The following is a 26,405-nucleotide window of genomic DNA, read 5'->3' on the forward strand; positions in this document are numbered from 1 at the left end:
TTCTAGCAAGGAACTGTGTCATCAACGTCAGACATGAGTGAAACTGCAGCGTGCCCTCCATCTCCTGTTGCTGACGGCCCTTCAGCTCTACCACCTCCCCTCTCCTCGCGCTCCTCCAGTCAGTACTTCTTTTTGCCTGTTCACTCAATGCCAGCCCCTGTATGCCAGCGGTTGTACTTGTCAAGGTGCTGTGCCTGAGTTCTCAGTTGTGTCTGATTCCTTGAGACCCCATAGACTGTAGCCCACCGGGCTCCTCTGTCCATTCTTTAAGGAAGAATGCTGGAGCAGGTTGCCATTCCCTGCTCCAGGGGATCTTCCTGACCTAGGGGTCAGACCCTTGTCTTTTGCGTCTCCTGCATTGGCAGGCAGATTCTTTACCACTGTGCCACTTGGGAGGCTTCAAGGTACTGTACTGTAAGGCGAAATATATTTTATTTTTTGTGCTTGTTTTTATGCCTTATTTGTACAAAAAGTATTAGCTGATAGTGTTAGCTGAGCACCTAGGCTAACTTCTTTGGACTTAATGAAAAAATTGGACTTACCCTTGTGCTTTCAGAATGGAACACATTCATATGTAGGGGACTTACTGTAGTCTTAACAGTCAAGACTGGTGAGGAGCCTTTGAGAAATAAGAGCACACACTTTTCCATTAGGTTTTGCCTTTTTCTCTAAAAATAGAGCTCTTTATTTAAAACAGTTTAGGGTAGGTCCCAACAAGCATTAGGAAATTATTTAAATATGATATAAACATAAAATAAAGCTAGAAATAAATACAAATATTTCAGAGCAATATATAAACTTCTCAGTACCCTAAACACTCGGAATGTTGCTTTTACTTAGGGCATCGCCTGCTCCACCCCTGTTGTCCTTCGCTTGTGGCCTTGGAGCTCAAGCTATGCAGTTCCTGGCCGATGAGTTTATGAAAGGGCTTTGTAAACAGTTCAGTGCTGAGTATACGTAACAAGTGATGATATTGGCCAGCATGTTCTTTCCTAATGCTGCCCATAGTTTTTTGTTTATAACTTAATGACCATGATGGAGCTGGACTTTTAGAATTCAAGGAGGGTTCAGCCTATGTCAGAAATTAAATTTTGAAAAAAAATAGAAAACACACAAGGTTTCAGAATACAGTGGTGAGTTACTTCACACCAGCCTAAGACAACAGTGATGATAGCTTTTAGGGACTTGGAATTACCTCCTTGAAGCAGCTCAACAGGTTCCAGAAAGGACGCCGGGCTTGGTCTGGGTATTTCCCTGGGAACTGGCTCTGAACCTTCCCCAGTGCCATGGGCACAGCTTGTTTTTCTTCTCCTGTGTTGAGTGATGGATGTAGACAAGCCTCATGGAAGAGAAACCCCTGCAGACAGGCACGTGTGTGTGCCTGGGCATGCAGGCGTGTGCATGCCTCCCAGCGGTGGTGAAGGCCCCTGGAACCCCGTGCCCCTTGCTGAGACCTTGGTACTGTTTACATGGCCAAGGGGACCAGGGTTGGCCTGGTGGGCCAGAGACCCAACCTCACTCTTAGCGATGTACACAGTGAAGTCAACATTTCCACTTCCTCGTCTGAAACAGAAGACAGGATTTTCCACTTCAAAGGGGGGTTGCAAACTTTTTCTTTTGCAGTGGAGACTCCCAAGCACAATTGCATGTGGAGAGCGCTGGAGCAAAATGAGGGGTCCAGGGAGGCTGCTCTGGTTGAACCTGGGGGAACTTCTAGCTTCCGCTGAGATTGAGACTCCTCCTCCCGTGAAGCCCAGGGTCTTTTGGGAGCACAGTTTGAGAAGCCCTGGAAGTTTGAGAAGCTTTTCCAGATCATTCTCTCAATGCTATACCTTTATGCTGACTTCTAAACAGCACAGCCCTGTGGGTACAAAGCTTATGAAGATGCTCTTTGCATAAATGGAAAAACATATTAAGTCCTGGCAGGTGAAATGGCAGAGCCAAGGTTTGTTCTGATCTCTGCAGGGCCACAAAGCTGGCAAAATCAGGCTGATAATCAGCTGTTTGAGAACATCCATCACACCCCCGGGGAAGAACAGTTACCTATTTCCAGAGACAGAGGTTTCTCAGCACTGGAAGGGGAAACGGGACATCTTCACAACCACAATGGGCAACTGAAGGGTCTAAAGTGCTAAGCTGGGGATCACAGGCCCGGGGGCCCAATTCCCTGCTGGGTTGCTTCCCCACCACCAGTTAATCAGACTCCCTAGACAGTGGGCAATTTGGTTCTTTCTTTGCCGTGAAAAGGGAGAGGGACCAGGGACCGCCTTGACTGCGCTTCAGCTTTTGAGAACTCGGTTTCCTGACTACAAGGTTGGGGGGCAGTGAGGGCGGGAGGTAGGTGGGAGACTTGGAGTGAGAATCCAGTCACTCTGAGTTTAGGGTCACAGGTGGGATATGCCCTGTGGTCCCTCCCCCCCAGAGCCTGGGAGGATGGAAGAATCCTACTGGTTGCCACGTGGTGAGTGCCAACGATGTGGCAGGCATCACGCGTCTGTTGGAACTCTCGCCACGCCCCAGGTGGTGGCTGCAGAGGGGAGACTCAAGCACAGAGGAGGGTGTCTCCTCACCGGCCAAAGGGAGGCAGGGCTGGGATCTGGACCCAGGTCTGTCTGATATTCTAGATTGTGAAACGCGTGACTCAGAGACTCGGCTTTCAATGACGACGCCCTTCCCTTTCCTCTGCCTCTCCAACACCCTCAGCCAGCTAGATTTTTCTTCACCGGGGCCCACCCTAGGGAACTCATAAACCAGAAGGCCGAGTTCTGCGGAGGAGGAAGCCCAGCAGATGCTGGAGAAAGATGCGAGTCTCTGCTCCACAGTTCCTTCTCTCCCCAAAGCCGGATGGGCCCTGTGCTGTTGGCCTTCAGTGTCCACTGGGACCTGACGTTGCCCGTTTCACGTTGTCCAGAGATAATCTTTCCAGCTGCCATATCACCCCAGGGACAGTGGGGTGATCTGACACCCGACCAACCTCTGACCTCCGCCCATTCTTGTCTCTACCCCTCTAGGTGCTTGGCGCAAAGCAGGCAGGTCATAGGGCGGGTGGCTTCTGATGGCTCAGCCTGGTGGATGGCCTCTAAAAGCTGCGGTTCCCCGAGGTGCTCTGAGGACCTTCTGCTGCCCCAGCAACGATGCTCCCAGGATTTCAAGTCTTGGTGATATCTTGGGTCCCCAGAAAGCTCAGCAGCAACCATACTCGGAGGCACAGCTCACCTGGCCAAGTAATGCCCCAGGGGTCTGACCTCGGTCCTCTGGAGGCTCTTAGCCCCCCAGCTGCCAGCACCGCTGTCCTCACTCTCTGACTCCCTCCAACCCTCTTCCTCCTCTTCTTCTTCCCCCTCATCATCCTCAGGACTACTGTCCCAGCAGAAGGTCAGTGTCCGAAGAGAAACCGGGGGTTCTCCGGGGACTAGATTCAGCCCTGGTGATGATAAGCCCCAGCTGGTCCAGGAGGAGAGGTTGTCTTTGGGGGGCTCTCCCAGAGAACTGGAGTCCTCGGAGAATTCGGGTGGTGGGAGAGGCTTCTGGTGTTCCTCCCGACCCAGCCCCTGGCCTGGCCCCTTCTTGGCCAAATAGCCGGAGGATCCAGCGTCATCCCAGGGGGAGGAGGAGCCCACAGTGCTGGCCCAGCTTCTGCCTGAAGAATCGCAGGCAGAGGAGCCTTCCCCCTGGACCAGAGGAGTCCAGGGCTCTCCTGCCTTGGTGGGCCCCGGGCTCTGGAGTTCCTGCCCCAGGAAGGGGGGCGGTTCAACGTAGGGCTGGAAGCTGACACCGGGATCCGTGTTCTCTTCATCTGTGTTCTCCACACCGTCCTTCTCCTCAGCGCTCTCCTTCCCTCGTCCAGCCTGGACGGGAGCTGGGGCCCTGACTCTAGAGGTCAGCCTGACCCTTCTGGTCACTTCCTTTTGGGGACAGAGGATCAAGTCGTGCAGGCACTCTGGGCCACTGGGCTGAAAGGTTGCCCCGTGGAGTCTGTGTCCGAAGAAGTTCTGATTTGGGGAGAGGAGAGAAGAACAGAAGAGTCAGCCTTTCTGGAAGCATGACTGTTCTAATTTGGGTTCCCTGGGAAATAGACAAGGAAAGAGACAAGGGATTCAAACGGAAGTAGTTTCTCTGGGAAGGGATCCTGGGAAGTGCCAGCAAAGCACAGCAGCCCATAGCAGGGTATGATGAGTCAGAGCATCTCGAGGGCAGCTGGAGCTGAGCCTTGCTGGGGACTTGGAGCCGCTACAGCACTCGGGCCTCAGAGCATTAGTGGGGGAGGCATGGAGGGGGAGGTGGCGTGAACTCCCTGGCACACGCAGCCTGTGATGTGCACAGGCAGAGTGGGCACCAGAGGCCATAGAAAGCATCCAGGGTGCAGGCGCTGGAGTTAGGAGGTTGAGCTGGTGATCTCCCATGTATCGGGAAGGTGGATGGAGGAGCCTGGTGGCTACAGTCCGTAAGGTCACCAAGAGTCGGACACGACTGAAGCGACTTCGCACGCATGCATGCTCGGGAAGGTAGAGGGACGGGGCAGGTGCGGATATGTCTAACATAGAGGTAGTCTTCCAGTTAGTGGAAATTCCCTGCAGGTCAAATACTTCCATCTGGCAAACCCTTAGAGCCCATCCTCAAAGTTCCCACCCACCCCAAGTGTCCACTGAGCCCCATGTATGACTCAGTTTCCCTTTCCAGGCCTTCACTGAACAAATCTGACCTCTCCAGGCTTCCCTTGTGCCTGTGGCCCCAGGTTCTAAATGAGTGAGCCAGCAGACCAATGAAGAAATTGCAGGGTCTGCCTGTGCAAGACTTACCCTTGGTTAGATGGTGAACAAAGTGCTGGGACCTTTTTAAGCTGTCTCCTTTCAGTTCTGCCCTCCCCACCTCCCCTCCTGGCATCTCTCCTGAGTCCCAGGGCTGGGGGTTCTGCTCTTGGCACTTGACAAATCCTTAGCAGAGATGAAATTATTTTAAAAAGGGACTTAAGGCACTTGTCCCTCCCAGGCACATCTGTTATTTTAATTTGGTGCAGAAGGAATGAGTCACTAGTGGTGAAGATTTAGATGTGTAGATAGGCGCTCTGCAGTCTCGGCCATCTTCATATTCTACCTGAACTATCTACCAAGTCTAGCTCCACTTCCTTTCTCTTGGACAACCCTCCCTCTCTGTCCCACGCCCCCAGATTTGCCATACCAGGGCCTGTGGCATCTTTGTCTGCTGAAGCCAGGGGTTCCCCCTGAAGGTCTTCCACATCACAGGCCCTATGGCAACAGTCAACAGCAGTGGAAGCAGAAGTGGTAGCAGCAACAGGAGGGCCCAGTTGGATCCTAGGAAGAAAAAAACAGTAACGACTAGAGAAAATGGGGCTCCTGTCTATCAGCTGCATCTGAGCTGAGGCTTCACATACATCATCCTGTTTAATTCTCATAAGAATAAACCCGGGACTTCCCTGGCGATCCAGTGGTTAAGAATCTGCCTGCCAACACAGGTGACATGGGTTCAGTCCCTGGTCTGGGAAGATCCCACATGCCTTGAGACAGCTAAGCCTGCTCACCACAACTCCTGAGGCCCACACTAGAGCCCATGCTCCTCAATGAGAGAAGTCACCGCAATGAGAAGCTCCTGCACCCCAACAAAGAGTAGCCCCCACTTGCAGCAACTAGAGAAAACCCTCTAGCGGCAGGGAAGACCCAGTGCAACCAAAATAAATGAATACATAAAATTTAAAAAGAAAAAAAAAAATGAATTAAACCCATCCTACAGATGGTGGAAAACAAGGTTCAGAGAGGTTATGTAAACTGCCCAAAGATACATAGTGAGCGGAGCTGAAGCTGGGATTTTAATGGAGGCGAGTCTGTCTCTAGACTTGGGCTCTTAACTACCACGTGATGAAGATCCTAAAGCCCAGGGGGAAAGTCCTCACTTCTGTACCACTTGGCACTCACCCGGGGCCTCCAGGAAGAAGCAGGTGGGCTTGGAGAACTCGCTGTACTTAGGATTGCCAAAGGTGTAGATGGTTCTGGCGCTGAGGCAGTGGTGCCCGCTGGTGTCTGGCTGGAGGGGAATCTGGACTGGCTGGCCATGGGGAGTGGCTGGAAACTGGGTCTGTGTGGAGAGAGAAACAGAGGAAGATGGACCTGCAGGGGGCCCTGGCTCCATGCAGTCAGGATGGGGTGGGCTTGGCAGGTATGGCACAACTGGGATTCCCACAACTTCTTTACTTGCATTCAGAGAGCACTTCCCAACACTATCTGGCTTCTCTTCTTCGCTGAGTCTCAAGGTAGAGATGGTCTGGGTTCAAAAGCAGCCCTGGCACTCAGGGTCACTCCCAGGCACACCCCACCAAGGCTCAGTGGTCCTCACTTTTGGGGGCAGATGCCTCTGGTTTCCTACCCTCAGGGCATGTCAAAATATTAGGGTGGAGGAAATCACCCCTGAAGATTCACTGGAAGGACTGATGCTGAAGTGGAAGCTCTAATATTTTGGCCACCTGATACGAAGAGCCAACTCATTGGAAAAGACCCTGATGCTGGGAAAGATTGAAGGCAAAAGGAGAAGGGGGCGTCAGAGGAGGAGATGGTTAGATAGCATCATGGACTCAATGGACATGAATTTGAACAGACTCCGGGAGATAGTGGAGGACAGAGGAGCCTGGTGTGCTGCAGTCCATGGGGTTGCAAAGAGCTGGTCCCGACTTAGTGACTAAACAACAACACAGGGGTAGTCACGCAGCCATTACAGACACAGAAAACACTAGGGTTGCTTGTCCAACACAGTAGCCAGTGGCCACATGGGGCTATTGAACACTTGGAACGTGGCTGGTATCAACCAAGATGCGTTCCAGTATAAAATACATACCAACTTTCAAGAGAGACCAACCCAAAAATCTCAGTAATTTTTATATTAACTACATGTTGAGATGATTACATTCTATTGAATGAAATAAAATCTACTGTGAAAAATTCACTTGTTTCTTTTTACTTAATTGAATGTGGAACATTCAAACAACACAATGTGTGCTGCATTATGTTTCTGCTGGACAGTAGAAAGAACACAAGAACACCTGTGAGGTTCTTGAAGGCAAGGACCACATCAGATGAAGATCTGGGATCCAGAGTGTGCAGGTCAGGGGTGAGAGTCTGGTTCAGCAAAAGACAGAATGAACAAGAACAGGGGTCCGTCGACTTTAACCTCACCTTTGTTTGAAAATAGTTTTCCTGGAACATGGCTATGCCTCTTCATTTATCTATTTACTTATGGCTTCTTTTGTGTTATAGATAGAGCTGAATAGAGGTGAGAGACGATATGGCCTGCCAAGTCAAAAATATTTACTCTCTGGCCAGTTGTGGAAAAAATTTGCTAACCCCTGCCGTATACAAATAGATACAGACATAAGCACATGCATACACAGAAACAAGTCTGGAATCGTATACATACCGAAGAGTTATTTGAAATCATCTCTGGATACTTTCGGTTTTCTTCCTAGAATTTATCTGAATTTTCTAGTTTTTTTTCCTAATGAATCTGATGCCTCAGCAAGTAGGCCTCCCAGAGCCAATCAAACTTCAATCAGATTTTATTTTTTTTTTAAAAAGTTTCATAATTAAAAAAAAATAGAAAACTGCTCTGTTGTTACTAGCTGTAATATGCAGGGGAAGGATGTCCTGGACTTGGCTCCTTGGGTGGGGGTTTGGGGCAGAGGTGAGCCACAAGTCAATCACACTGCAAAGTCAAGGGGGTGACTGCAGCAGTGAGGGGCAGGCACGGAAGGCTTCCTGGAGGAGGCATTCAGGGACAAGGCTTTAAGGGTGAAGAACACAGGGATCTGCTCGGAGAGTGAGGAAGGGGACTCAGCTTGGGGGGTGCATGAAAGGGGCTTCTCACCTTGTTCTTAGTCCCTTCCTTCCAGAAATCCACCTCATAGTTCAGATCTGGTTGGGGCACACAATGCGGCAGCTGGTATGTAGCACTGACAATCAGAATCTCCTCTGTCTGGTTGAATGCCAGGACAGGTGGGGCTGGCTCCACTGGAGGAAACAGAACAGGACCTGTCAGGACCTTCCGCAAGCCACAGAGCGCGCATGCCCCTGCCTCCAGGCAGGCCTGCTCTTCATCCAGTAGGAAGACAGTTAACCTGCCTTGACTCGCGTTGTCCTTTCCCCCAGGTGCCCTTCACCTGTCACTGGTCTGTCAGCATCCTGCCAGTCTGTATCATTTTCTGTTGCTGCCATGACATTGCCACAACCTTAGTGGCTTATATTAACACAGATGTATCATGTCACAGTTCTGGAGTAAGAGACTGGGTGGGCTTGATGGGGTTCTCATCGCTGGATGGAAATCAAGGTGTCAGCTGGCCTGGGCTCTCCTCTGGGATCTTTGGGGGCAGAATTCACTCCCATACTCATTATTGTTGTTAGCAGATTTCAGTTCCCTGTAGCTGTGAGGCTGAGGTTTATTTCCATGCTGTTTGTTAGCCGGGAGCCTTTCTCAGCTCCTGAAGACACCTGCGCTTCTTTCTTCTGTTTCTTTTTAAAAAATTTTTTTGCCACACTGAATAGCATTGTGGGAATCTTAGCTCCCCGACCTGAGACTGAACCCATGTCTCCTGTAGTTGAAACATGGAGTCTTAACCACTGGACTGCCAGGGAAGTCCCTGCAGCACCTGCACTTCTGATCACGTTACCCGTTCATCTTCAAAGCAGAAACACCACATTGAATCCTTCTCACATTTCAACCCTGGTTTCCCCCTTCTTCTACACCTCTTCTGCCTCCAGCTGAGAAAGGTCTCTGCTTTTAAGGACTCAAGGGACCAGACTGGGCCCAATTGGATAATCCAAGATAATCTCCCTATTTTAACACCCATGAATTTAATTAAAATCCCCTTTGCCATCTAACATTAACATTTAACATATTCAGAGGTTCAGGGATTAAAGCACGAACATCTCTGGGGGGAGTCATTCTGCCTATCGTGGCTCTCCGTCTGACTCCTGAGAGACAGACTGAAATTCCTGTCTCTCTCAAGGGCAACATACATTCACCCCATTCTGTGCACGCAGGCTGTCGCTCATCTGTGTCCGACTCTCTGTGACCCCCATGGACTGTAGCCCACCAGGCTCCTCTGTCCGTGGGATTCTCCAGGCAAAAGTACTGGAGGGGGTTGCCATTTCCTTCTCCAGGGGATCTTCCCAACCCAGGGATCGAACCTGCATTTCCTGCGTCTCCTGCACTGGTAGGCGGATTCTTTACCATTGAGCCACCTCACCCCATCCCAAGGCCCCCCAGAGTCTCATCCCATTACAGGATCAACTCAAATTCCAAAATCTCATCTTCTAAAGTATCTAAATCAGGTTCAGGGAGAGTCTGGGTACAATGCATTCGGCATGACTCCTGGACTCGACTCCTGTCCACTTGTGGACCAGAGAAAAGAAAGTACAAGTTATCTGCTCCCAACGTAAGGAGGTGGGATAGGCAGCAGACAACAGTCATGGACAGTTTGGTTCAAATAGGGAGAAACAGGAGGTAACAAACTCACTGAGCCGAAGCAGTTTTGAAATCTAGCTACACAAACTATTAGATTTTTAGGCCTGGGAACTACATCTCCTTGGCTTTCAATACTGCTCTCTGGGATCCTGGTTCCACTCTCTGAATAATCCTTCTTTTTCATGAAAGATATTTGCAGCTAAATAGTTTACAGTCTGCTCCTTTCCAGTAGAACTTGGGGGACCAATAGCCTTCTTTCATTTCATATTCTCTCTGCTTCTTTTCATCCAAACTGACACTGTTTCTGCTGATATAAACTTCTCAAGAAGCTTATGGATCTCCTATGGATGTCACGGGACCTACTGCATTCGACAGAAGTCAGTTCCGCATATCTTTTTGAGAAGAGCCGTTTGTATTTTTGGCTTTAGCTGAGCTGGCTGAGGGATAACACTTCAGCTTTCTAGAGGCCCCTTGATTTGATTGAAGGAAACTGTATGTCATACCCTTAAGTCTCTTCAAAGAGCCTTTTTCCTGGACCAAACACTTTGATCTTTCCGAGGTTTCAGTAAATGGTTGAACAATCATGTGGGTGTGTGAGTGCTCAGTTGCTTCAGTCACTTCCAACTCTTTGCTGCCCTATGGACTGTAGCCCGCCAGGCTCCTCTGTCCATGTTCTCCAGGGAAGAATACTGGAGTGGGTTACTGTGCCCTCATCCAGGGGATCTTCCCCACCCAGGGATCAAATCCCCATCACCTATGTCTCCTGCACTGGCAGCCGGATTCTTTATCACTAGCACCACCAGGAAGCCCAGGTGTACAATCACATCCTTGGCTATTTCTCTGCGTCACACTCCTGGAAGAAATTTCTTAATTTTAGGATCTTTTGCTGTCTGGATAGGTTGAGAATTTTCCAAACGTTCAAGTCCTGGTTCCTTTCTGTTTAGGCTCTTTCCTCAATTTCTCTCTTTCCTCCTTGCATTTTGCTATAGTTGCCAGTAATAAACCAGACCAGACCTTCAACATTTTGCTTGGAAATCTCCTTGATAAATGACCAAGTTAATTATTTATAAGTTCTGTTTTCCATGTACATGCAGGACACAATTTTGGTCGTCGTTTTCCAGTATATGAGGCATCCCCCTTCCCGAAATTTTCAGTAACATATTCCTCACTTCCTTCTGTGAGGCAGTACCTTTAGTGTCCATACGTCTACTAACAGTCTGCTCATGATGATTTAACTATTCTTGAAAGAGATTTATGGCTTCCTAGATGGCTCGGTGGTAAACAATCTGTCTGTCAACGTAGGAGAGGCAGGAGACGAGAGTTCGATCCCTGGGTTGGGGAGATCTCCTGGAGGAGGAAATAGCAACCCATTCCAGTATCCTTGCCTTGAAAATCCCATGGACAGGAGAGTCTGGTGGATTTCAGCCCAAGGGGTCTCAAAGAGTCGGACACGACTGAGTGACTGAGCACACACACACCTGAGGATGGAGGTCTCCTCTGTGAGGCCCTTCACTTCCTTCTGAGCCCTCACTGGGCTCAGAATCTTTAATGTCCCTTTCTACGGGCAGTCTGATCAAGATTATCTAGGTTTGACTGATGGTTTGAAGATGGAGGGAGCAGTGACAAAGAATAAAGCAACAAGAGAAAATTAATATACCATCGTTCAAGGTCCAGCTGAAATGCCACTGTTTCCATGCAGCCTTCCCTGACTACCAGACGGCAGGAGCCCTGACCACATTGGTCTCCCCTGCTCTGTTTGTGCTCAGGGAAAGCATGGGGCTTCTGCAAGGTGCCACCACTGATGTGTTCGGGAAACACCCACTGGACACTGACATGTATTAAGCCCTGGGCAGGGAGCTGAGAGAACTGGGCCCCCATAAATGTTCACCTCAAGGAGTTGGAGCACATCAGAGGGAAATGAAATATTCATACTAACAAAACTCAAGAGACAAAGTGACCAGGGTCACAGTTGAGGGCAGAAAAAGGCAGGAAGGATCATTCAAGCTTGAGGTGTGGTCTGGGAGAATCAGAAGAGCTTTAGGGAGGAAAAAACAAACAAACAAAAATTAATTAAAAAAGTAAGCACCTCTCTGCATCTGTCCCTTTACTGTTCTAATTCTTTTTCCTATTCATCCATCATTCTTCTAGGCAGACAACCTTTCTGTCTGCCTTCCCAGCTTTCTTTTCCTTCCCACCCACACATCCTTTGCAGCTGTCCTTCCTTCTTCCTAATTCTCCTATCTTGCTTTCTTTCCAGCTGATGTTTCTTCCTTCCTATCCATCCTGTCTTCCTAATCATTTATACTTTCTTTCTTCCTTTCATCTAGCCAATCGGCCTGCTTTGCTATCCCTCCATCCTTCCTATCCGTCCGTTTTTTCTTTCCAAGTATCTTTTCTTCTTGCTTTTCCTTTCTCCTTTGCCTCTCCTCCCCTCTCAGCCTTCCCTCCCTCGCCAGGCAGCAGCCTTCCTTCTGTACTCTCTAGCCACTGACCCAGACATCTGAGTTTCAGTCCTATCCTGTACTTCTCCACCCGCACCAGTTCCTTCATTGGAAGCATTTATCTGTCCTTCTAACCTCTTCCTTTCCACGCATCCATCACTTCCTTCCTATCGTTCCCACGCTTCCTTTCTTCTCATCCATCCATCCATCCTTTTTGTCCATGTGTCAACCCACCCTGCCAGCTTCCTCCCATCCCAATCACCGTTTCTTCCTTCTCTGTCATTCTTTCCTGCCATCCTTCATTGAATCCTTTCCTCCCCTCCCTTCAAGCCCTATTTTGTCCTCAAACATTTTGAGAAGCCTGAGTGATTAATTACAGATCTCAGCTCCGTGAAGCTATTGTCTGAGTATTTATACTCCTTTTCTTACTCTTGACCCAATCCAGCACCTTGTCCAAGATCAGAAAGAGCCATTTCACATCACATCTCCGTCACTTAATAGCTGGTAAGTTTCTTGACTTTTGTGGATCTTATTTATTTTTTAAAAAAACGGGTGGGTAAAAATAAGCCTCACAGGTCTGTTGTGAGGATCAGAAATAAAATACATTAGAGAAAAAATTGTTCTCTTCACTCAATGTTAACACTGGTGATTTCTGAAGATTACAAGCATGGGGCGTATTTGCCTCCCTTTACTTATCTCTCTTTCCCCTGAAATTTCTGTGGTGTACAGAAATTACTTTTGCAACCAAAATTTAAGAAAAAATTGTTTCTGAAAGAGAGAGATTGAACATTAACAAAAATAGGAATAAGTAAAATGCCTTGGATGGCATCACTGACTCAACGGACACGGGTTTGGGTGGACTCCGGGAGTTGGTGATGGACAGGGAGGCCTGGTGTGCTGTGGTTCATGGGGTCGCAGAGAGTCAGACATGACTGGGGGACTGAACTGAACTGAACTGAAAATGCCTTGTGTAGTTCATAACCAAGGTTGAATACAGTAGAAGATCATGAATCTCATTAGTTGGCGGTACAAACGGAACTGGGTTTCCCTGGTGGCTCAGACGGTAAAGAATATGCCTGCAATGCATGAGACCCGGGTTTGATCCCTGGGTCAGGAAGATCCCCTGGAAAAGGGATAGGCTACCCACTCCAGTGTTCTTGCCTGGAGAATTCCGTACTCAGAGGAACCTGGTGGGCTATAGTCCATTCAGTTGCAAAGAGTCAGACACTACTGAGCGACTCACACACACACACACACACACATACACACACACACAGAACTGCTGGGGCTGGCGAACTCCTTTGATTCGCGGTTGCAAAGTCAGACTACTTGGACTACAGGCTGGGGCCCACAGCAAATGGCTCCAGAGTTGCCCACAGCTTTGGGGAAGTGGAGGGCAGATGGCTAGGACAGCAGTGCCACTGAGCTGAGCTCCTGGGCAGACAGCCTCCCTCTCACAGGTCCCTTCCCTACCTTCAAAGAAGTAATCCATGGACTTGGACTCTACCCAGGGGGACCTGGCACTGGGTGAAACTGCTTGCACGCGCCCCTTGAACTTGTTGCACAGATCTTGCTTCTCCAGGCACATCAGAGAACACACCAGCTCTTTGGTTCCTGCACACTTTTTCACTCTCCGCCACCGTCTGGGGGGTGCAAAGCTGAGGGAGGAGACAGAAGAGTGTGGGTCATGGATTCGGCCTCTTGGGGTGAGGAAACTTGGAGAATACGGATTACTTGCCCCTCCACCCCCCCGATTGTCCGTCCATGCGTCTGTCCGGCCAGCCAGCCATCCACTGAGACAGAAGAAGGACCGTCCTGTTGGGAGCCTCGGCTCGAGAATGACAGACGAGGGTGGGAGCCCGGGCTCTGCCCATCACTATCTCTGGGAGCTTAATGCCCCTAAGGCTGAGTCTCCTCATTTGTGGTGTCTCCCGCACAGGGCCGCTCTGCTGGTGACCATTCTCCACCACGTTTACACATTCAGGCAGCTGCAGGCCCCCTGCTGTGTGTCCCGCTCAGTGCTGGGTGCTACGTGAATGTCAGAGGGGACACCCAAGTCCATGACTCCGACTTCCTGAGAACACTGAGGTACAAAGGAGGAACTCGCTTGCTGGGCATTGTTCTTGGGAAATCTGCAATTCATGGCAGACCAGGTCCTGCCCTCGGGAACTGACACTCTGGAGGGAGGGGCTTTCCCACCATCGTCACACAGACAAGATAAATCCAGGAGCTGGTAAGTGCGGTGGTAACAGGGGAAGGTGGGGTGACTACTTTCTGAAGGCAGCTCAGGAAAGGCCAGGAAGACAGTGCTGAAGCTGAGGCTGGGATGCTGAGAAGGGAGCCAGGAGAAGGGGTGGGGGGAAGGAAATCACAAAAGCAAAAGCCTTGCGATGGGAAGGGACTTGATCAGTCCAGAAAAAAAGCAAGACCAGGGTGGCCAAAGCCCAGCAGACTAGGAACAGAGAGGGTGGGCAGACAGGAGATGAGGATGGAGGTGGGTGGGCAGAGCAGGCGGAGTCTCACCATCCTGGTTTGGAGTTTGGATTTTATTCCATATGTCAGAGGAAACCACCGGAAGGTTCTGAACAGGGAACTGAGGTTATCCGATTTGTGTTTTTAAAATATCACTCTGATAAGCCAGCGGTTAAACTGAGTTTAGGCCCCCTAGTCTGGCATTTTGTCATGGCAGCCCTAGTAGACTAACATATCAGCTTTCTTTTCTTTCAGTGTCCTAAGAAATGTTAGCCTGACTCAAGGTCACAAAGATCCATTTCTGTGCTTTCTCCTGTGAGTCTTATAACTTGAGCATTTACATTTTAGTTCTCTTTTATTTTTAAAAGTTTCTCTCTTTTCACCTTCTGTTTCTTTTAAGGCATTATCTGCTGTATTGATTTGCTCTTACATTTCTTCTAATTTATTCTTCATTTATGAAATATGGTGGTGGCGGTTGTCATCTGCAGCAACATGGATGGACCTAGAGATTATCATACTAAGTGAATTAAGTCAGACAGAGGAAGACAAATATCATATGAAGTCACCTTTGTGTGTAATCTTAAATGATACAAATACACTGATTTCTCACGGTTCTGGAGACGAGAAGTCCAAGACCAAGGTGTCAGCAGGTTTACTGTCTTCTGAGGCCTCTCTCAGGAGATGGTCACCTTCCTTCTCCCTGTGTACTCACCTGGCCTTTTCTCTGTGTGAGAGCAGCCCTGGTGTCCCTTCCTCTTCTCATAAAGGTGCTAATCCTATTGGTTTAGGGCCTCACACTTAGGACCGCATTTAATCTTAACTGCCTCTTACATCCTAAATATGGTGTACTTGTGATTCTATCTCTAAATACACCCCAAGAGTGTTAGGGCTTTAACACATGAGTGACTAAGGGGTGGAACACAATTCAGTTCATGACAGGGAATTATGAATTCAGCTGCTATGAAAGTTCACGTGCAAGTCTTCATATGGACATATGTTTTCACATCTCTTGGATATAGATCTAGGAGTGGAATCTGGGAAACGTGGTCACTGAATCTGCAACTTTACTAGAAACTGTAAAGCTGTTTTCCAAAGTGACTGTATCACTGTCGTTCCCGCCAACAATAGTCAGTATTCACAAGGGATGGGTTCTAGGACCGCCCACTGATACAGAAATCTGCAGAGTTAAGTTCCCTTACATAAGGGGCTTTGTATCTGCATACAACACATGCACATTCTCTCATATACTTTAAATCATTTCTAGGTCACTTATGATATTTAATATAAATGCAAACACTATGTAAATAATTGTAAATATGATGCAAATGCTATATAAATATTTGCTACTCTGTGGCAAATTCAAATTTGTCTTTTGGAGCTAACTGAATTTTTTTTTTTTTAATATTTTTGTTCCATGGTTGGTTGAACCTGTGGCTGCAAAACCTCCAAATATGGAGGGCCATATGCCCTCCATACCCACTCCAGTATTCTTGCCTGGGAAATCTCATGGACAGAGGAGCCAGTGGGCTACAATCCCTGGGGTTATGAAGAGTCGACACAACTTAGCAACTAAACAACAACAAAATGCCCTCCACATGCTTGTCTACATTTAGTGCTGTCACATCTTTTAATTTTAACCATTCTAGTGGTGTGTGTATTTCCTTGTAGCTTTAATTTACATTTTCCTAAAGACTAATGATATTGAACATCGCTTCATATGCTTTTTGGCCATTTACATATCTTCTTTTGTTAAGTGACTATTCAAATATTTTGGGGTGATTCATCTTATTTTTGAGATGTAGGAGTTCTTTATCTATTTTGGATATAAGTTCTTTGTCAGTGTGTGTATTGTGAATATATACTTCTCAATGACTGACTTTTTCATTTTCTTTGGGGTTTTATTTTATTTTTTTAAAGAATAAAAGTTTTAAATTTACTGAAATTCAGTATCAGTATTATTGACTACATTGTACAGCATCCACCCCCACCCCTCAGCCCCGGTTCATAGGCTGAAGCTCTAACACCCCAATGTGACTGTATTTGGAGATGGGGCCTTTAAAGAGGTAATTAAGATTAAACACAGTCCTAAGGGTGAGGCCCTAAGCCAGTAAGACTACTGCCTTTATGAGAAGAGGAAGGGACACCAGGGCTGCTCTCACACAGAAAAAAGGCCAGGTGAGGACACAGGGAGAAGGAAGGTGGCCAAAGGCCTCAGGGGAGCTAATGTAACAAATACCGAAAAATGAGTTAGTGGCTTTGCAGTTGGCTTATGTGCAGAAGCTGCAAGGGTTCTGAAGTTCATGTGAGCAAAAGTCAAAACTGCCTTGAAAAGACTACTGGTAGGAATATAGATCCCCTTCATGGATTACAGCCTTGTCGTGGTGAAGGGGCTTATGCAACTCAATGAAGCTATGAGCCATGCCATGCAGGGTCACCTAAGATGGACAAGTCATGGTTGAGAGCTCTGACAAAATGTGATTCTGGGGGTGATCAGATGGAAAGGAGGAATATCTTGGAAACTGGAAGAAAATTGATCTTTGTTATAGAGTGGCAATGAGTGTGGCTGAATTAAATCCTAGTGTTTTTATGGAAAATCAGAAGTGGAAAGTGATGAACTTGGATACTTTGCTGTGGAGATTTCTAAGCAATATGCTGTGGATATAACCTGATTTCTTCTCACTGCTTCCAGTAAAATGAGAGAAGAGAGAGAGACAGAGACAGATAGAAGGAATTGCTAAGCCGAAAGGAACCAGAACTTGAAGGTTAGGGAAATTCTCAGCCTATGCAAATTGCAAAAAAATAAGAAAGCATGTTCTGGAGAGAACACCAAAGCTGTGGCTGGAAAATCATTTGATAAAGAGATCATGGGTGTGACTCGTGGATTTAATCAGCCATCTCAGTAGAAGCCAGGAATAGAGATGGGATTTTTTATACATATCACCCAATTCTGTTCACTGAAAAGACCTCAAAGCAATAGTGCAGTAGTGATCAGACAGCTACACAGTTCAGTTCAGTTCAGTTCAGTCGTTCAGTTGTGTCTGACTCTCCGCGACCCCATGAATCACAGCACACCAGGCCTCCTTGTCCATTACCAACTCCCGGAGTTCACCCAAATGACAGCTACACAGTGTTCTTTAAAACCATTTTTTACCAAATGGAGACATGGCTGATTTCAAGTTTTAGGTCAGGAATTGTACAAATGAGTTTGGAACATCTATTTGCAACAAATGACAATAAAGATATCAAGACTTAATAGGGTCAAGTTCAAAGGACTCAGGAGTCAACCTGAAGAGACTTTCATTGGCCAAAGATGAGACAATTCAAGCTTCAACAAGTAGAATCAATTGCAATGAACTAAACCAGCAGTGACCACAGGACTGGAAAAGGTCAGTTTTCATTCCAATCCCAAAGAAAGGCAATGCCAAAGAATGCTCAAACTACCGCACAACTGCACTCATCTCACACGCTAGCAAAGACATGCTCAAAATTCTCCAAGCCAGGCTTCAGCAATATGTGAACCGTGAACTTCCTGATGTTCAAGCTGGTTTTAGAAAAGGCAGAGGAACCAGTGATCAAATTGCCAACATCTGCTGGATCATTGAAAAAGCAAGAGAGTTCCAAAAAAATATCTATTTCTGCTTTATTGACTATGCCAAAGCCTTTGACTGTGTGGATCACAATAAACTGTGGAAAATTCTGAAAGAGATGGGCATACCAGACCACCTGACCTGCCTCTTGAAAAACCTGTATGCAGATCAGGAAGCAACAGTTAGAACTGGACATGGAACAACAGACTGGTTCCAAATAGGAAAAGGAGTACATCAAGGCTGTATATTGTCACCATGCTTATTTAAATTATATGCAGAGTACATCATGAGGAATGCTGGGCTGGAAGAAGCACAAGCTGGAATCAAGATTGCTGGGAGAAATATTAATAACCTCAGTAATGCAGATGACACCACCCTTATGGCAGAAAGCAAAGAAGAACTAAAGAGCCTCTTGATGAAAGTGAATGAGGAGAGTGAAAAGGTTGGCTTGAAGCTCAACATTCAGAAAACTAAGATCATGGCATCTGGTCCCATCACTTCATGGGAAATAGAGAAATGGTGGAAACAGTGTAAGACTTTATTTTTGGGGGGCTCCAAAATCACTGCAGATGCTGATTGCAGCCATGAAATTAAAAGATGCTTACTCCTTGGAAGGAAAGTTATGACCAACCTAGACAGCATATTAAAAAGCAGAGACATTACTTTGCCAACCAAGGTCTATCTAGTCAAGGCTATGGTTTTTCCAGTGGTCATGTATGGATGTGAGAGATAGACTGTGAAGAAAGCTGAGCGCCGAATAATTGATGCTTTTGAACTGTGGTGTTGGAGAAGACTCTTGAGAGTCCCTTGGACTGCAAGGAGATCCAACCAGTCCATCCTAAAGGAAATCAGTCCTGAGTGTAAAGGAGATCAGTCCTGGGTGTTCACTGGAAGGACTGATGCTAAAGCTGAAACTCCAATCCTTTGGCCACCTCATGCGACGAGCTGACTCACTGGAAAAGACTCTGATGCTGTGAGGGATTGGGGGCGGGAGGAGAAGGGGACGGCAGAATGAGATGGCATCACTGACTCGATGGACATGAGTCTGAGTGAACTCCGGGAGTTGGTGATGGACAGGGAGGCCTGGTATGCTGTGATTCATGGGGTCGCAAAGAGTCAGACACGACTGAGCAACTGAACTGAACTGAAATCATTAGATATGTTTAACTACTTGAGTTGGTGATAATAATAAAAGAAAACAAGGCAATCACCTTTGGGACATGATAGGGAACCACTTCATTATCTTCCAAATTGGTAAAGAAAAAATTTCAAGCATTTATTCTGTCTTGCCTGTATGAACAGTACCACTGAATATCAAATACTACACAAAAGGAAGCATCTCTTTATACAATAATTCTAGCTAATAAATGAAAAAAATAATACCATTAGAGTATCACAGTTTTGGAATCCTCACAGTTGTTTCAAAAGTGTAAAAGGAAAGGAAAATATCATAAAGGTCTGAGGTTAGGCTTTCAATTCTTTAATCAATTTATCCCACCTCCACTATGCCTGGCTGTGTGGTTTTGAGCAAAACACCCTCTTAGTGCTCCAGTTCCCTCCCTGTTAGAGCGGAGTCCCTGAATCCTTCCTCGCAGGGCAGTGTGAGATTAAATGTGTCTCATGTACGGACACGTGCAGGCACACGCTGGGTATTTTCTGCCTCCTGAGACGGTTCTGTACCAGTCTCTCTTTTTCTTTTCCTTCTTTCTTTTGGCTGCACTGGATTTTCGTTGCTGAGTGTGGACTTTCTCCAGTTGTGATGAGCTGGGGCTACTTCTCAGCTGCGGTGGTTTCTTATGTCGTGAAGCGTGGGCTCCAGGGTGCACAGGCTCAGTAGTTGTGGCCCATGGGCTTGGCTGCCCTGCAGTATGTGGAATCTTCCCGGACCAGGGATTGAATCCATGTTCCCTGCATTGGCGGGCGGATTCTTAATCACTGGACCACCAGGGAAGTTCCCATTCTTTCTTTGGAAGGCTCTCTACAGCCTGTCCTTTCCCGAGGCAGGCCCCCACCGTTCACATCTGGAGGCTACAGATGGAGGCACCGTGACCGAACAGGAAGAGCACAAGCTTTGGGGCCAGACACATGAGGGTTTTCCTTCTGCTCCCATCACTGACTTCCTTATACAAATCACGGCACCTCTGAGTACCGCCTCACCTCTAACACAGGGGAAATGCAGAGCCTGCCTGGTAACACAGGGAGGCAGAAGGGAGGTTCTCGTGCTAGGCTCCTAGCACTAAGCCTGGCACAGGAAGAGTCCTGAGTATATGGCAGTTCTTCTCCTTCCTGCCTCCTCCTTCCCACCAATTCTAGATTAATGCTGCTGAGTATCTGCTTTTATTAGCTTACTCTCTAATGAAAGATCTTCAGATGACTTCCACCTATGTGCAAAGATGATAAATCTGCTTTCACTTTTAGACTTTTAGACTCCTCTGCATCAGCAATGGATGCCTGGGCTGCCAACGTGAGAAGGACCCCGAGGCTCTGTGCAGGCTCCATGGGGAAAAGGGTGATCATTTCACCATGCCTAGCACAGCTCTGCAAGAGATATCCCTGCCTCCTTTACCTGCTAGTGTCAAGCACTTTACCCAGGCCCTCAAGAATTCCATTGTCGGGTCCTCACAGCTCCATCCATGCCCTGCTCTGACTTTTCTCAAAGATCCTGCCTTGCTCCTGGCAGGTCCATCACCTGGGCACTGTTCTCCATTCAGCATCACCCCCACTTCCAGAACTTTCGTGAATACCCTCTCCCAATGCCTGCCGCATGCTGTCACCCGTGGGACTCAGAGAACCAGCGGGTGCTGTCCACACTGAATGCAGCTATTTCTTGCAGAGAAGCCCCTCCAGCCCCTGCCCACCTCTTCACACCCACCCAACCCCCACCCCACCAGCCCAGAGGCACCTCTCCACCTTTGATAGGCCACAAAATAGGTCACGTTCTGGGGGTTTCCAGGCCCTGGAAGCCACGTCAGGTACACACTGAAGTCCCGGGAGAGCAGTGTCACGTTCTGGGGAGGGGCCAGGAGGGGCCGCCCTGTGGAGGAGAAAGAGGTCATGAAGCCTGGAGCCATTCTGAGCTGAAGAGTGGCATGGCAGGCAATCGGGTGCTTGCTCAGTTTAAGAAGGAGGAGTTACCTGGGGTGGCTGAAGCAGATGGGATGTGATGTAGGCTGGGGACCCCGGGGGCATGATTCCAGTTATAGCTGTGCGACCTACAGCCCCTTCCCCTCCTTAGACCTCAGCAGCCCATCTGTGCCAGGGTGGGCTTTCCAACCTTGAGAATTCCACTTGAGGGTTCCAGCAAAACAGCACAGAGCAGGACCATCTGATAGATCCCTGGACTTCAGGAGGGAATGGCCCTGAGGGTCTCATGGAACGGAGGCTCTGTCCTGTCCTCAGCCATGTCCCCAGAGTCTGCCTGCAAAGGTCCCTATGCACATAGTAGGTGCACAGTGAAAATCTGTTGAGTGAATGAATGAACACTGTGATGACTTGGATTATCCCTAAGGCCTCCTAACTGCTGTCCCTGCTTCCAGCCTTGTCCCCTCAATCCATCTGCCATATGGCAGCAAGGGTTAAAATGAAAGTCAGATCAAGTCACCCTTTTGCTTTAAAGCCCCAGTGGCTTCTGTTTCACTCAAGGTAAAACCAAATTCTTCACCATCACCCACAGGACCCTACCCAGTCCGACCCAGGACGCCCCAGGACTCTGTCCCCTCCAGCCACATGGCCCCTTTCTGTTCCTAGAGTGTGATGGGCCTGCACTCACCTCCAGGCCTTTTCACAAGCTGTTCCTTCTGCCTAGACTGTTCTCCCCCTGGATGTTCCATCTGGCTCACTTTTCTGCTTCCTTCACATCTCTGCTCAGATGTCACTGTCCCAGTGGCTCTTTCCCTGACCGCCTCTAACTTGCCCCTAACTTCTCTCCTTGGCACTTCTTCCTTCTCACTGCTCATCTTCTGAAATATGCATCTGCCTACACAGCTGCCCAGTTCCTGCCCTTCCCTTGCTCTCAGAATAAAGTCCATGCTGTTTATCAGGGTACATGAAGCCCTGCCCAGGTTGGCCTGGCCATCTCATTGACGTCTTCCTGACACCTCACCAACACTGCAGCCAATCTTCCTTCCCGCCCTTCTCAAACCACTGCATTCTTCTGTGTGTCTTTGAACCCAAGCGGCCTTGACAGCGTGATATTCACCATCTAATCTTTTAAAGACTTGGTTCAAATATCACTTCCTCCGGGGAGTCTTCCTGACATCTTTCGGAAGTGGTGGTGATGCTGCTGCTGCTAGTAATAGCAACTAATGTGTACTGTGTCCTAATTATGTGCTAGGCATGATGCAAACTATGTTATCTGCATTTTCATGCAAACTATGTTATTTGCATTTTCTCCTTCAATCTGCCCCACATCTCCAGGAGGCAGGTACTAATTGTGAGCATCACATTACAGATGAGGAAACTGAGGCCCTCTTAGCTAATAAGTTGCAGAAATGGAATTCAAATCCATCCAGGCCTAGTCAATCCCAAAGTCTGGGCTCTTAAAAAAATTTTTTTTTAAACAATTTATTTTTATTTTTGGCTTCGTTGCTATGGGAGGGCTTTCTGGAGTTGCGGGGGGCTGGGCTCTTCATTTCGGTGCACGTGCTTCTCATTGCCACGGCTTCTCTTGTTGTGCAAACTGGCTCTAGGGCACGAAGGCTTCAGTACTGGTGCATCGGCCTAGTTGCTCCAAAACATGTGGAATCTTCCCCAACCAGAGATCGAACCCATGTGCCCTGCACTGGCAGGTGGATTCGTAACCACTGGACCACCAGGGAAATCCCCAGAGTCTGAGCTCTTGATCACACTTCCTCCCCTAGGTTCTCATGGGGCCTGCTGTTCTTCAGCCACAAAGTCACGTTCAACTCTTTGTGACTCCATGGATTGCAGCACTCCCAGCTTCCCCGTCATATCTCCCGGAGTTTGCACAAACTCATGTCCACTGAGTCAGTGATGCCATCCAACCATCTCATCCTCTGTTGCTTTCTTTTCCTCCCACCCTCAATTTTTCCCAGCATCAGGGTCTTATCTGAAGAATGAGTCAGTTCTTCACATCAGGTGGCTAAGGTATTGGAGCTTCAGCTTCAGCATCAGTCCCTCCAGGGACTATTCAGGGTTTATTTCCTTTAGGACTGACTGGTTTGATCTCCTTGCTGTCTAAGGGATTCTCAACAGTCCTCCAGCACCACAATTCAAAAACACCAATTCTTTGGCGCTCAGCCTTCTTTATGTGAGCCCAACTCTCACATTGGTACATAACTACTGAAAAAGTCATAGCTTTGACTAGACGGGCCTTCACTGGCAAAGTGATGTCTCTGCTTTTTAATATGCTGTCTAGGTTTTTCGTAGCTTTTCTTCCAAGGAGTAAGCGTTTATTAATTCTGTGGCTGCAGTCACAATCTGCAGTGATTTTGGAGCCCAAGAAAATAAAATCTGCCACTGTTTCCACTGTTTCCATCTACATTCAGCATTATTCTTCCAACATCAGTGGCTCACTACTGGTCAAGAACATCTCTTGATCACTGAATGCCAGAGGTTTCAGAGAGGGCTATGACTCCACTCCTGCCCTTTAGGTATTCATGGTCCCATGGAGAATTCAGTGACCCAAAGGGTCACATGCGCTGTGATAGAATAGAAGGGCATCAGGGAGGGAGGGGCCCATTCTGCTGATGGCCCTCAGTTCAGCTCCACACCCCCGCCCTTTTAGACGCAAATGTGGGTTCCTGCTTTCACCCCAACCTGCGTCCTCTCATTGGAACTGGATCATCAGGACTCTGATGCCGACAGTGCTCCCAGTTTCTGGACTTTCCAGCAGGTGGCTGGCAGGAGGACAAAGTCTGTCTACAAGTGGCTTATCTGAGAACAGGCCTCAGGTCTGTGCTTGGCCACAGTGGAAAAATAGCAGCCAAATTAGTTGCCCTCAAGGTGCTTAGTCGCTCCATGGTGTCTGACTCTTTGTGACCCTGGACTGTAGCCCACCAGACTCCTCTGTCCATGGATTTCCCAGGCAAAATACTGAGGTGGGTTGCCATTTCCTTCTCTGGGGGATCTTCCTGACCCAGGGATTGAACCTGAGTCTCCTGCATTGGCAGGCGGATTCTTTACCACTGAGCCCCCTGGCATCACAGTTGTACTCTACTGAGCCTTCAAAGGGTGCCAAGCACAGGGGTGGCATTCGGTCAAATCCTCATTCAGTCAAAACCTCATTCAGTCCTCAGGACAAATTAATCTGTGGTGTAGGCGTCATTCCCCTTCCACAGAGACAGAAGGAGCTACACACCCATTAAGACAGAAGGGGCTACACACCCATTACACAGTAATAATTTACGAGTTAGAAGGGCCCTTGGATATAATCTAATATTAATGTTAAAAGCCAACATCTGTCTGAGCAACTTCTTTGTGCTGGGCACCACATTATTCTAGTTAAGTGTCACAACCTAACTGCCTGAGGCTACGCACCCATTATGTGTGGGACCCGGGATTAGAACCTGGATTCAGCTTCGCTTCCTAAACCTTCACACCACAGCTTGTGTTCTGTACATTAAATATTCATCGAGTGTAAGGAGAGCTAGGGCTAGACAGCAAAACTACTGAGTTTGGTGGTGAAAAGGGGAGTACAGACCCCCTCCCCTCCCACCACGCAGGTTCCCTGTTCCTCATCAGCTGCTGTAACACTGTTGTGAAGGAACCAGGAGCCGGGGCGTCCCTGAACTGACCCGGGTGGAAGGACCAGCCGCCCGCCCCACAGCCAAAGCTGGCCATGCGCACTCCAGCCTCAGGCTTCTCTGTTCTGTGTGTCTCACCAATGTCTTCCTTCTTGGGTAATTCCCTTAATTGCTCTGAGCCTCAGTTTCCCCATCTGAAAAGGGAGAAGATACTACCTACCTTGTATGACAGTTGGGTTTTGATGCTTAACTAGAATAACGTGGTGCTCAGCACAAAGAAGATGCTCAGACAAATGTTGGCTTTTAACATTAATACATTAGATTGTGTCCAAGGGCCCTTCTAAGCTCTTAAATTATTAGCCTAAGATCAGGGTGATATCCTGGGGACCTTCTCCCTGGATTGGCTGGGGTTTGGTGGTTGGATCCCAACCACCCAAGGTATTTTGTACCCTGTCACCTTATTTACTAGCGAGGGTGCAGGAAAAAAAGAGGTGACTTGTTAGAACGATAGCACAGCTTAGACTAAGCGGGTGCTCCTTCCCCTCAGGCTTGGGTGGAACTTTTGACACCCTGAGTTTGGGGGAAGGCGAGGGTAGGGGACCCTCCCCAGCCCCTCCACATCCCCCAACCCCACTCCCCACCCCGGCCCCCCACCAGCGAGGGCAGAGCACTTCTGCTTGGTTTCCTTCACCAATGAGGGTTAAGTGTGGTGGCATTCATGTAGCGGACAGGGCTTTTAGGAAACCTTAAAAAGCGCTTTATAAACAAATGCAGCTGACTTTTGAACTGTCACTATCTGTTTTTCTCTGCTCACCTGGAGCTGAACTGGCACTAGGAAACTGGATCAGTTCCTTCCCGTAAAGGAATTTCAGACTCGAGCCTGTTTAGTCCCCAGTTAGAAGAAAACTGGTGGTGGCGGGTTGGGGGAGGGGAGGAGAATGGGCTCTGCTGATTCGCACGACCCGGGTTACCCCGCACAGACCTCTGCCCGGGCACTCCCTCCCTGGGTCGGTCTGAAGGTGGGTGCAGACCTGATGGAGCGCCCCCGCGGCTCCGCGCCCGCCCCGCGGCCCCCGCCCTTACCTGGAGCGGACTGCAGCAGACACAGGAGCAGGGGGGCCCAGCGTCGGGCCCCCGTCATGCCGGTCCTCCCGCGGCCCCGGGTGGGACCAGGTCAGGCCTCCCACACCTCCGGCCTCCAGGTTCACACCCGGCAGGTGATGCGACCGGCAGCCAATAGGAGGCCGAGCCGCGGGCCCGCCCCTCCGGGGGCGGGGCCTGGGAGGCTCCCGGGGCTTCCCCTGGGGCCGCCCCGCTCAAACCCTCCAGGAGCTCCCCAAAACCTTTACTTCGTTTTTTTCTGCCACGTCCGGGAGAGGGGGTGGAGTGGGGGGCGATCAGTAAATCCGCCTATGGAGGGAGGGGAGAAGAGGAAAACTGTTCATAGTTAATAACCACAGGAATTTCAACACGGGACTTGAAACAGGACGAACTAGTTCAGGGCCAGTTTAAGAACGTAGTCTCAGACACCACTGCCTGTATCCGGGCGCGTTCCAAGTGCCAGGTTCCAGGTCAAGCACTTTGGCCCTGAACTTTAATTCCAGCGACAATGGGGGGGGACGGGCGGGGTCTGTCCTGTTATTCTCTACATCCTTCAGAGGAGTGACAGTTTCCAGAGCTTCCTGGGCATGTTCCCGGGAACACTGGTCCCTCTGATGCTAAAGCCTGTGGCGTGG

At 48.6% G+C, this 26,405-nt stretch overlaps 1 protein-coding gene and 1 long non-coding RNA gene across 5 annotated transcripts in view; one reads left to right on the forward strand and one right to left on the reverse strand.

The window, feature by feature from the left end:
- LOC129537881 (uncharacterized) overlaps nucleotides 1-26,405 on the forward strand; it is a 40,174-nt gene that overhangs the window by 9,376 nt on the left and 4,393 nt on the right. The window lies entirely within an intron of this gene.
- IFNLR1 (interferon lambda receptor 1) lies at nucleotides 656-25,978 on the reverse strand. 4 transcript variants are annotated; one of them, XM_055397726.2, is made up of 7 exons: nucleotides 25,753-25,910; nucleotides 20,876-20,999; nucleotides 13,380-13,564; nucleotides 7,870-8,012; nucleotides 5,931-6,090; nucleotides 5,179-5,312; nucleotides 656-3,992 (listed from the first exon to the last, which is right to left on the reverse strand). In XM_055397726.2, exons 1-7 carry the CDS (start codon nucleotides 25,808-25,810, stop codon nucleotides 3,213-3,215), a joined length of 1,584 nt encoding a protein of 527 aa, XP_055253701.2. In that variant the 5' UTR covers nucleotides 25,811-25,910; the 3' UTR covers nucleotides 656-3,212. The 4 variants fall into 4 exon arrangements, with proteins under 4 accessions (XP_055253701.2, XP_055253703.2, XP_055253704.2 ...); XM_055397728.2 differs by lacking the exon at nucleotides 25,753-25,910 and adding an exon at nucleotides 21,101-24,305; XM_055397729.2 differs by lacking the exon at nucleotides 25,753-25,910 and adding an exon at nucleotides 21,101-24,305 and having other exon boundaries at nucleotides 20,868-20,999.

Source organism: Moschus berezovskii, chromosome 2 (genome assembly GCF_049115385.1).
Source record: "Moschus berezovskii isolate FMDL1 chromosome 2, NW_MosBer_1.0, whole genome shotgun sequence".
NCBI lineage: Eukaryota > Metazoa > Chordata > Mammalia > Artiodactyla > Moschidae > Moschus > Moschus berezovskii.